The sequence below is a fragment of the Loa loa genome (genome assembly GCF_000183805.2).
Source record: "Loa loa unplaced genomic scaffold supercont3.475, whole genome shotgun sequence".
Taxonomy (NCBI): domain Eukaryota; kingdom Metazoa; phylum Nematoda; class Chromadorea; order Rhabditida; family Onchocercidae; genus Loa; species Loa loa.
This window is the reverse complement of record NW_018108655.1, coordinates 1-11,696: the sequence shown is the minus strand read 5'-3', so window position 1 is coordinate 11,696 and position 11,696 is coordinate 1. Positions and strand designations below refer to the sequence as shown.

At 30.6% G+C, this 11,696-nt stretch overlaps 3 protein-coding genes across 3 annotated transcripts; 2 read left to right on the top strand and 1 right to left on the bottom strand.

The window, feature by feature from the left end:
* Nucleotides 1-2,018: 2,018 nt before the first annotated feature.
* Nucleotides 2,019-3,416, bottom strand: LOAG_08837 (hypothetical protein; the record flags this gene model as incomplete). Its single annotated transcript, XM_003144363.1, has 4 exons — nt 2,019-2,297; nt 2,409-2,555; nt 3,214-3,282; nt 3,354-3,416. 4 exons carry the CDS (start codon nt 3,414-3,416, stop codon nt 2,019-2,021), a joined length of 558 nt encoding a protein of 185 aa, XP_003144411.1.
* Nucleotides 3,417-4,828: 1,412 nt separating this feature from the next.
* On the top strand, nt 4,829-9,883 carry LOAG_08834 (hypothetical protein). The gene is made up of 12 exons (XM_020447811.1): nt 4,829-4,900; nt 5,745-5,870; nt 6,041-6,153; nt 6,477-6,562; nt 6,728-6,829; nt 7,229-7,404; nt 7,602-7,729; nt 7,818-7,906; nt 7,976-8,186; nt 8,484-8,621; nt 9,151-9,285; nt 9,672-9,883. The coding sequence occupies exons 1-12, from the start codon at nt 4,838-4,840 to the stop codon at nt 9,736-9,738; spliced, it is 1,434 nt and encodes a 477-aa protein (XP_020301997.1). The 5' UTR covers nt 4,829-4,837; the 3' UTR covers nt 9,739-9,883.
* Nucleotides 9,884-10,486: 603 nt separating this feature from the next.
* LOAG_08832 (hypothetical protein) lies at nt 10,487-11,315 on the top strand (the record flags this gene model as incomplete). The annotated part of the gene is made up of 4 exons (XM_003144361.1): nt 10,487-10,552; nt 10,903-11,107; nt 11,142-11,225; nt 11,260-11,315. Coding segments are annotated over 4 exons (411 nt in total), but the record flags the coding sequence as incomplete, so codon positions are not given.
* Between the last annotated feature and the right edge of the window lie 381 nt (nt 11,316-11,696).

Sequence of the window (11,696 nt, the reverse complement as noted above, 5' to 3'; positions counted from 1 at the left end):
TTTTGTAAAAGGAATTGAATTTGCGAAGAATGCACAAATTTGGTTTTTTTTTTAACAGAAATTTCCACGAAACAAAAGGATAGTATCAATATCTTAAAACGTATCGTAATTTCTAACTCTTAATTACATTGATTTTTAATGACGAAAAAAAAACAACCGCACAAAGAAACAACCACACAAGATATTACCAATTAAGTCGAATGAATAATATTTGTGAAATCAATAAATCTTGAAGTATTCTTGAAAACTGAAATTTTTGCATATTTTGCTGAATGCTAAAAAAAAAGCCAATCCAAGTTAACATTAAAAACACAGCCATAGGCTTTAAACCTTTCATTTATAAACTATAAATTTCTAAATTAAATTAAATTATAAAATTCCAAATATAAAATTTTTGCAATTCAATTTTATTTTCTTATAATTTAATTTAATGCTTTCTGTCTTAGCCTGTATTTCACATCATTTTTAAATCAGGCTTTTATTATTGATTAATTCAGGAAATTGTTGTTACTTTAGAAAACAAATTACGCAATAATGGAAAATTGTCAAAGATGAAACAAACTGTTTGTCAATGAGATTAAAAAATGGGAAGTGATAAAGATAAATGATAAGACCTCTTGTCTTTTCTTAATAATTAATACTTTATTCATAATTTAGTTTTATTTTCGTGTCAAATAGTGAGTAGTTTTTAATTTTTCTTAAATTTTATTACAATTAATCTTTTACCTGTTTTATTATTTACCCAAAGACATAGTGATATAAATATGATTACTGTGTTCTTTACTGAATAATTAATTTCAGTTGAAAGCACTAAAGATGGATTTAAGCATCAAATCTATTTTTCTCATCTATTTCTCTTCCCGCACTTTCCCCGGGGTATCCAGTATTCCCTTCTTTTCACGGATAGACTTTCTTTCTGTGATGAATAAAATAGGCGACAAATAAGCAACTTTTTCATGAATGTATTGCTGATTTTTGATTTTCGCAAGAGTTGACGACATTAAATTTTATTTTTGCAAATTTAATTTTTATTCCTGTATTTAAATACAGCAAAACAACTTAGAACTGAAAAGTTGACTGCAATTAACAAATTGTTGGGTTTAACCAGTAAATTCATTGATCGATTATATCTGAAATAAGAATTTACATTCAAATAAAAATTTCTTCCGTTTCAAAAAAAATAATGTAGAAACTTCAAGTCATTGAAAGAATACTTAATTTTCAACTATTCATATTATTCGAAACCATTACCGTTAAGTTTATGCTTTACTTAAACTTCAACTTTCATTACTGACAGATTTACTTCCCATTTGGGATTTTGTCATATTCATAGATAATTCTAAAAATAAATAAACAAAATTTCATAAGGCATTAAAATTTGAGTCGTTTACAATCATCAGTTTATTCATTCTGCATTTACGGTCTAACACATAGGACAGACTGTTCGTTATTTAAAAATACATTTTAAAAAATTTATAAATTTTAAACCAAATTTCATTTCATTTTTCTTATTAATTTAAAATGAAATTTTATTGAATTCAAGCAGAAAATTTAAAACTTTGCAGGGAAAAAAATTGACGTTGATCGACTGACCTTCTATGGTCAATTCATCTTTTTCTTGCTTCTTTCTCTTGGCCCGACGAATTCTTGATATACCAATGGATAATTCCAATATTGCAACAATTGTAAGTATTACTACCATAATCACCATAATTATGAATAACATTGGGAATCTAGTCATATTTTTCCACATTTACAATTAATCATAGTAAAATTCGAAATTTAATAAAACCTTACAACAATATAATCAACGATAACATCACTTTATAAAGTAAAAAAAAATTCAAAAGAATACCTTAAAAAAATCTTTTTTTTTCAAATTAAATAATATTGACATAATATATTTATTAATAATATTAACATCTCGAAAAAAAAACTTTTTGGCTTTGAAGTTTTTCGTTTTTTTTCTTTTTTCATAAAATTAAATTATAAACTTTTTTTTTGTAAGTAAAATTTTCTTACTCGCCACATTGAAAGAATATCATATGTTGCAAATGTTTAAATGCAGCTGTTTTAATCATTTCTATATCATCATCTGGTACCATTTCACAATCCAAATTAATTCCCAACAAATTACATTTATTTAAACAATCATTTCGGGCATACAAATATCGATACTGTTGAAAGTATGCTTTTCGTTGAAATTGTTGAAATATCCCTTCTGATAGCATCACTTTAATTCTTACATTTTGTAGTAAAGTATTTTGTTCACCACAATATACACCTGATTCATGTTGCTGTAAAAAATTATTGAATAAATATATTAATATGGGTTAAAGCTTATTTTTTTTCTCCTTTTTTTTAAACAAATAAAATTGTTAAAATAACAATTAAAATTTTCTATTAACTGTAAAAATTGATGTTTGCAAAGGCATATACAATAATGGATTGAGTTGTTTTTTAAGATCTGGCCTATTACGAAGACGTTTGTTGACGATTACAGCAATATTACGGAAATGAATTGCTGGAATACTTTCACATTTATGTGATACGCACTGAAAATTTATTGGAATATTTTGAAAAATTAAAAAATTTGTTAGAAAATAGGGAATTTCCGAAAACAATACTATCAATAATTCGCAAAAGATTAGTATATAGATAATATAGCAGTGCAATTATAATTAACTACTACATAGTAAAGTTATTAAAATATTAATTAAGATTTTTATTAACTGTAAAAAATTTAGAATATTGTATTTATAAGAAAACTTTAGAATATAATGATTAAATTTCTACTTTTATTGCACAATAAACAATGTAATAATACTTTTTGTAACACTAATAATATTAATTAGAAAATGATAATCTTAAACAATAACTGCAATATTCTTTTTTTTTGGATCTCCTTAATTAATAATGATTGTTGAGTTGAGTAACTTGTTTAATGAAAGTTTGCAAAGTTTCGAATTAAAGGAACAAAAAAAGCCAGGAATTGAAAACTAAATTAGCCAATTAATTTATTTTTTAGACCATCTTGTGATTATGAAATCGATGACGGTGAAATTGTTGAATGATGCAATATATTAAAATTGCAAATAAATAATTATCTTGCTATCTTTTTCGGTAATTTTATTAGGAATGTTAAATTTATTTAAATTTTAGCACACTTTTTGAAAATATTTAACAAATCAATTGTTATTATTGTATTTTAACCTTTGCACTTTTGCAGGCTTCTAGTGTTGCACAGATAGTTTGATTCTTTGCATATTCTATACAGTCTCTCTAGAATGATTAATTTACATTTTAGTTTATTTAACAGCTACATTTATGTTAGTTGTCATATCAGTAATTACCCTACCAATTACCGTGTTAATTACCACTAAGCATATATTGTTTTCACGGCAGATGCTTATCATATTAATAAGTAGGTATTATTTCTCATTTAAATGCTCATAATCTTATCAGCACATGAATATCATCTTATCAGTTACACATAATATTAACACATAAGTCTGACATAAATTGAGAAGCGCGCCAAAATCATTTGGAAAGAAAATAACATGATAATAAGTAGTGTCCAGATGCATCGGAACATCGTTTCGTAAAAACTGCTTAACTATTTTTGAACAGCTTATGCAACAACAATATTAACATATTTCTCTTTTCGAATCATCCTTTTATATGTTTAAAACTTCAAAATTTTCTATGCAAATTTAAAGTTTGACAAAATTTTTGAGGTTTTTGAAAGTTTTGAAAAGCTTTTTGGCAAGTTTAAAATGTTATGCAAATTTCCAAAGTAATTTCAAAATTAAATAAAGAGAGCACTTTTATTTTTGATTTAGTGGGGTGATATCAGAGATATCAATAATAATAAAACACAGTTAATTTGTCATACGAGCAAGAGCATGAAAGCATATTTTTCTTCATTTGACCAAAGATAATTAATTTTAATTGAGAAATGAACTTATGATGTTATTTACAAATTTGAATAAATGAATAAGTAGTTTAAGGAAATGTTTGGGATAATCATATCAAGAAATTTAACAGTGTTACAATAAAGTTCACTATTACCACCTTTTTTATTTGCGATTACTAAGATTTCGTTCCAAATTTTAACGAAAAGTATTCAACTGAACACACAACTAACAATTTTCTGAGTTTTTCCGAAAGTTAAAACATTCCGATAGGTTACCAATTACACTTCTACCTACTATTTTATCAAGAACCCGGTCAGTGCCGGATCTAGTTATTCTAAAGGATTAACAGCTGATAAATGATTAGTTCTCAGTTTTGAAGTTCCAAACAAACATACGACAAATTCAATTACCAATTTGTGTTCTCCCGGTAGATTGATAACTCTGTTTGCTAACATTGCCGATTTTTGATCTGTGAGAAATGGCCGGATCCAGTAGATTTTAATCTACCGTAACAGGAAATTAAAACTCAAATGCACAGCTGATAATTGAACTATGGAAAAAAGCAAAGCACTTTTGAGCATCCTCTTTTACCATCAATCTCTACACTCTCTTCGATTCTAATATGAATTCATCCCTTTACCCCTCTCTTATTCTACAATATTTCTTCACTCCAAACACGTAACTAAATTTCTGCACCAATTTCTGCAGTTTCTAAACATCATAATTGTTTTTTACTCTTTTTCTTTACAGGCAACATTTTTTTTATAATCTTTAACCGTCTTGAATCCTCCAAAAGTATTGCACTATTTCTCTCGCAGAATGCAACAATCAAATAGCGAATCCAGGAAGTGGTCGTGAACGGTTGTCTCCTATACGAGTGGTGTCAACGGTCTGATCTACATTGTAGTATATTCTAGGTCATGAAGGAAGAAATAAGTGAAGATATGCGAGAAATCCAAGATATTGATGATATCGTCGCAGAAGTTAGTTCGTTTCCTTTCCTTTGTACTCTAGAAATCGATCACGATCATTGAGTTCTTTCCTGTTCACCGCGAATTTTTTAAGCAGATCGGTAATGTTATCTAAACTTTTACGTGAGACAACATTCCATGTTAAGCCTGTCTTTTCAGGCTTTTTCAGGTCTTTCAGATCTTTTCAGGTCTCAAGTAAGTAAAGCTATCCCTGGTATTCTGGTTGATTTCTTATCATTTGAAAGTAATCATTTTGGTTATGCATTTTGTTTATGATGCAATACCAGAAAATACATTTCTGTTTTATTTTCTAGCATCAGGTATTGTTGTCATAGAAATAAAACAGAATTTGATGGATTGTAGTGGTGAGTAGAGATATTATGTGGCATATAATGAGGCTATACCAGAAACACATTCAATATAATTTATCATTTCATAATAGTTATACTGTATAATAGGTTTAGTAATTTGATTTGTGTTCATCTTTTGCTTGTACACTCGATGATGTTTACGGCCTGGTTTTAACGTAGTCATCTGTGGTACAGTTTTAATCTTTATCTTCATGTTTAACTTTCATTGCCTTCCTTCTTTTGAAGAGATGATTAGTTCGTAATCCCTAATAGCCAAATACATGTATGTGTTTTAAAAGCCATCATCATCAATAAATCACACTGAGTGTTAAATTTTTGGTGATATTAGCACGAAATAACTGTTGTTCTGTTTCCTCTCTGTAAGACGATGATTATCTTGAAATTGATGTTGATTTCACGACATCTTACATCCTTGCATTATGCATTCACTTTTTAAAATTATTACATATCATTGAAATTTGTCCACAACTTTGTTTCCGTTACAGATAGATGTAATACTTTCTCGAAATCCTGGCAGCAGCGAACTTTATCGTATACAGTACCCGATACGTAAAGTAAATCCATTTGGCTGTGGTGTTGTCAAAGCACGTTACAAAAAGAATGTCAAAGTGGTAATAATTTTCTTCAGTTTTATGTAAAAATTTGCTTATTTCAGAATTACACCAGAAATGCCGTTAATTAGCTAACTAGCACTTTTCAAGAGATATAGCAGATTTTCGATGTCACATCAGCAAAGCTGAGTTGAATTTCAATTTATCATATCCTTATATATCGTTTATAGTTGGAAATGCGATTACCAGTGGATAAATTGTCGAGCTCGTTTGATAAAGGTCGTGCGGAACATCTTGCATTGATTTCCGGAACAAATGCAGGAGCATCTGCGGCTGATAACTTGTATGTAGTATTTTAGGGAAATTTAAGTTTACTTTTTGAAGCTTAACTTGCTGTATTCGATCTATGCAGCTTCTACTTTTCAAATAATAATTTGCTCGATCTTCCAGTTTTGACTTGGAAAAAAACTCTAGGTAGTGAATAGCTTTTATAATTTTTCCTCCAATAACAATTTGGCGCCATTATATGGCTTAACTTTTCTTAACTTTTTGCTATGCTCTCCATCTCCCTAGATTTTGGATTTTTACAGTCTTTGAATTTAACAATTCAAATTAATTGCTGTTTTGATTAGTTTTCTTTATCAACTTCTGCATTTAATGTTCTAGTCGAATAATGGACGAAGAAGTATACGTCGGACGCAGTTTTGGAAATGATGCACCAGTTCATTATGCTGTTGGCTTCTTCAAAAATCGTTAGTTCTGTCAAATTTAACTCGAATGTAAACATTAATTTGAAAGTTCACGCATATTTCAACATCTTTTGTTGAACGACCATTTATCATGAAATGTTTCTTCCAAATCATTTCAGTATGAGAAAACTATCAAAGATTCCTGTAGGTCGAAACTGTTTTTTGCAGAGTGTTTGTATATATGTCCTTTGACCGGCACTTTTGATATGAAACGTTCAATATCCTATCTGAATGGTCAAGGAAAAAATCGTACCGCCAGAACTTCTGAGGGCAAGAAGTTTTTGTTTTTCACTTTTAATTCATTAATGTCTTATGTCACTTTTTTATTGCTTGTATATTTTATAAATTTGTTTCTGAGTTTTCCTTTGATTCGTTTTCAATTGCAAGCAAATTCCCTCATTGCACGTTTATGACTCAGCCGTTTTTTACCTTCCATCTTGCTTTTGTTTGTGATTATTTTAACGATGTTTCTTTAATTATCTTGAGCTTCACTGTCCGATATAGCGTACTCACATTTTGATGAAGAGAACACCAGACAGAGTATCACTTCATATTTCAATGTTCAGTGAGGAAACACTACAAAGTTGCTTCATACTTAGAGCAAGACCTATATTTCGTTTCTAAACAAGTGTATCTGATTTAAAAATATAATAAGGTGAAAGGTTTCAGATGACATGTCTGATTCGGAGGAGGAGGGAAGTTCTAAAAATCCATCACCGATTCGCGTCCGGTTCAAACGACCCGAAACGGAACGACAGAAAAAGCGTCGTGAGCAATCGTCAGCTCATCGAAGTCGTCTTATTGAGCAAGATCCCTGGACTCCGCTAAATATTAATTGCATGGCGGTTAATTTGTTTGTTATTTTGAACATTTAGCGAAATTTGTATTTTGATTAGTGTCTCCTTTTGAAACTATGTTCGTATTTGTGTTAGAGAACAGCTGTTTCGCATGTTCGTTTGAAGTATAATATTTTTTGGATATTGTTTTATAGGTTATCTGTTTACGCCTTGTTATATTTAATTTATTAATTGATTTACTGCAGGATACAGGATCGATAAAATATAATGAATCCTTGCTTTCCGTCCCTGTTACAATGCTTAATTCATGCACAGTTCCTGATCCTGTACAACTTGTTCAAGAAGCTATTATTGGTGAGAAAATGGATGCCCTGTAAGTCCTTTTCGTGAATTGCTGTTCCATATATGAAGTAGAAGTTTCTAAGTATTCATGAAGTATTCTTAAAACTTTTATTCTTCAGTGATTTAAACGACTGCAAACAATTAATATCACTTCGACGTATACGACATCTACCTGAAGTCCAACAAGTTCGAGCCCTGATGATAAAAGGTTGGAAAAATTTTTTAATAGTGGCAAATAGTTAATTGTGGAAGCTTTTTATATTGTGCAGAAATTTAGCGCGGTGCATATCAACGAACGAAGCACAACAATATGTTTCGAAATGTATTCCTCGACACTTGCTCATATCACGCATTCGTGAATGTGCACGTTTGGTATGCAATATTTGGATCCTAAAGAGTGAATTGCTTTACCCTGACGAGGCATCAGTGCTTCACTATGCCCGTGATCTTGTCCTGTGTCTATTTAGTTCTAATCTGCCTGTTAGAAGGTAATTTTTCATTTGCAGTAAAGTAACATTAATGTTTAACTGGAATTTTTCCACAGAAATTCCTTCGTAGTTTCCTCCTTTTTTTTGTTCACTGGATCTGAGCAAAATCCCAATTATACGGATAGACTTAGATTAGTTTGGAAAAATTGATATATTTATGCATGAGTAAGCAAGCTATGGATCACGTTTTCTCGGGAATCATTTTAAGAAGTCCCCAGAAAAATGCATCATATTCAAAAATAAACATGTATTCAGTTCAGAAAGTTCGATTTTTGAGTTAAAAAATCAAGTCTTCAGGCTAGATTTACAAATGGCATTCGGCTTAAGTACTTCTGATCTTGATAGCATTTTGAAAACATTAAACCGAATAATGGTGGATGAACATGAACGAAGCTGGAAACTAAGACATGATGATGTGGAAGAATTTGGAAAAAAGTATGGAATACAAATTTTAAGAATTCAACATAGATTATATTCTTACATTTCATCATCATTATGTTGATATTGTTAGGTAATCATATCATGTAGTTCCGTGAGGAAACCAAATCTTTCTTCAGAAAGGTCCAGTTGGCCTAGTTGATCCAGTGGATTTACTGTTCGAGATTCTTTTCATCCTCCATTAGTAGTTGTTTTATTCTTGAAGGTTCTTCAGTTTGTATTTTCCTTCCCCACTGTTGTCTTTAGCATTATTACCATATGAATTATCTTTGATTCTTTTTCCCATTAAATCATTAGTTTTACTGAGCTTTCACAGAACAGCAAAAATCAAACACATTGTTGCAGTCCTTTACCAAAATAGATCAGAAAGATTTGCTTTCATAAAAATTTTTTCGAAAGTTGAAATTGAGAGTATATTACTTACATCATTTAGACTTACGAAGTTTTGGCTTCCGAATTAGAGTTTATTGTTCCAACTGAAATTGGAAAGTCGGAAGCAGCCTATCTATTTTTCCGAACATTGCAGCAAGGACGAGTTAAAAGTGTTTATCGAAGAAAAACGTTATTGGCATAAACGTTGGGAAGAAATACATCGTTATCTAATGATTAGGAAAGAAAAGGCAGGAAATATCATACGGAGGAAGAAAAGGGCTAGTAGCAGGTTGGTCCATATTTAAATAATGGTTGATCGATAATAACGCTTGGAATTCTTTTTTTAAAGGCTCGATATGAGGATGTTATCTCAATATTTTTTCGGTTGAAAGATTTTTTGTATTAGGCTTCTTATTAAAATACAATTTCTTTCTCAATTGCTTTTCTTAGTCATAAATTAGTACTACCATTTATATAATGAAATTATTCATGTAACGAGAAGGTTACTAATTTGTCTCCATCTATATTGTCCTAATTACTACCACAAATTGAGGAGAGCTCATGTTCTAAAACATTCACACACATTGAAATGCGGGTTAAGTTTAGCAATAAAGATTATCACTCTTCGCTATGTTTTAATTTTAGTAATTTGATAAGTAAACATTTCTTACTTAGACAGAACGGTTCAAGTGATAAATCCCTAAGGAAACGAAGCAGTACGAAGACAGTGGTGATCGACTGAAAGAAATGGTTCAATTTCATTGTGAAAATCTTATCGTGTTACCGATTTGTTTATTTTATAAAGTGAGAAAAATACTCATAATTTTCAGTTTTATCAGTATGTCATATGTTTAAGTGAGTAAAAGGATTGTGTCTGCGATCCACCGTTAAAGTATTAAATTAAAGAAAAGACGAGACATCTCGAGGCAACTATTCGTGTAAAAAAATATTCTTTGACCCAGACATAAGTCCATTTTACTTGTTCAAATGTGAAAAAAGTTAAATGGCAAGATTTTGGTCGGTTATAGGACTCTTAAGAAAAATAGGTCTCAAAATTGATTAATCAACAAATGTCTCAAATTAGATAATAAAGCTGAATTTATTTATTGTGATGTGGCGAAGTTCTGCCATTGGTAGTCTTTCCTATGTATCTCAAGATTTCGAGACATCTCCTCTACAACCCAAATCTCATAGATTTCCGAAAGAGAAATCGGAAGATTGACTTTTTTTGCAAATATGCATGGTACTACTACTACGGGCACCAAAAAATATCTGAAATTAAGATTTGAAATATCGGCATTGATCCTTCAATTTGTTATCTTTTTAATTAACAGGATGATGCATTATCAATATCAGTGTATGAATGTAAATTGTGAGAGGTTGCGAATGATAAACGAACAAAGTGATAACAATCCTCTTTTGCGTGTGTTACAGTCTAATTATTTTATCACAAATCAATGCATCAAAGAAGCCTATGAAAGATTGCCAAAATGGTGAAAAATGAATTTGAAAAAATTCCGGAAAGCGTACTTATCAACGTGTTGAATAGAATTTCGGTTAATATATGTGGCTTTTGTTAGGTTAACGAAGTGCGCAATTACTATCGCAGTTAATAGGTATTAGGCGAAACTTCCTGAAGTATATAATCCCGAACGTTGCAAGCCATCGCGGTTTCCCATTTGTCCAATTTAAAAGTAAAGAAACCGATCAATTTTGATAATTTCATTTTTAGATTTATTGCATATCTTACAAATTTATTTGGTTTTCATTTTTGCTTTTGCACATTTAGGCAACTAGCATGTTTCACCACTCAAATCAGCGAGGTGTTAATGGGCTTCAAAAATGTCAATCAAAATCCCAAACTTTCATTTTATTCATTAGAAGGTATATTTTCATTTAAATTCAGAATCTCTTCTATCCGAAAATGTACCGTAACGATGGAAATCACACGATTCCCTTGCTTCACATCAACACTATTATATTCCGTCCCAGTGAATGGTTGCGGAGCAAAGTATTTTGCAAAAACTCACAGTTGCGAATGGTTCTTATCAACTTGACCGGAAAAGAGAAACTGGAGCGAAATAAACGACCAGTAATGAATGAATTTCTAAGTGACCTTATATATCTGATTTCTTTGATTTAAAGGCATTTATGCTCTTGAACAAAGAATTTTAGCACCTTTGACAATAATAACATCACAAGTCATACCGCCCTGCAGCGTTGGCACAAGTTCCTTTGTCGAATAAATCATCTAAAGGTGTAGGCTCACCTTCGATCAAGTTCCTAAGTGACCTTTGCGTTTCACGAAAACATCGTCAGGTAATCTGACATGGCCAATCGTTGATGCCTTAGGGCGAAATCCAGCCATTTTCGCAAATTCCTTTCATTGCGGTCACTGATCTTAGATAATGCTGAATGAGATTAAAATTTGCTTTATTTAACATCCTTGACGTCAAACCATTGTTTTGCTGTAAACCCTTTAAACTACTATTTGTGATTTTCGTAAGGTGCTAAGACAGTCATTAGACAAAGTTATTAATTATAAACACAAAAGGATTGATTATTGGGATAACAATAAAATGATTCATTATGCAAATCTCTTTACTATCGACAAGGATGCTTAGTTGCATGGATGTAAATTAATAATGGTGTAGTAATCACTAAATCACAAACAATAAAAATAACAGGAATTTTAAAGGC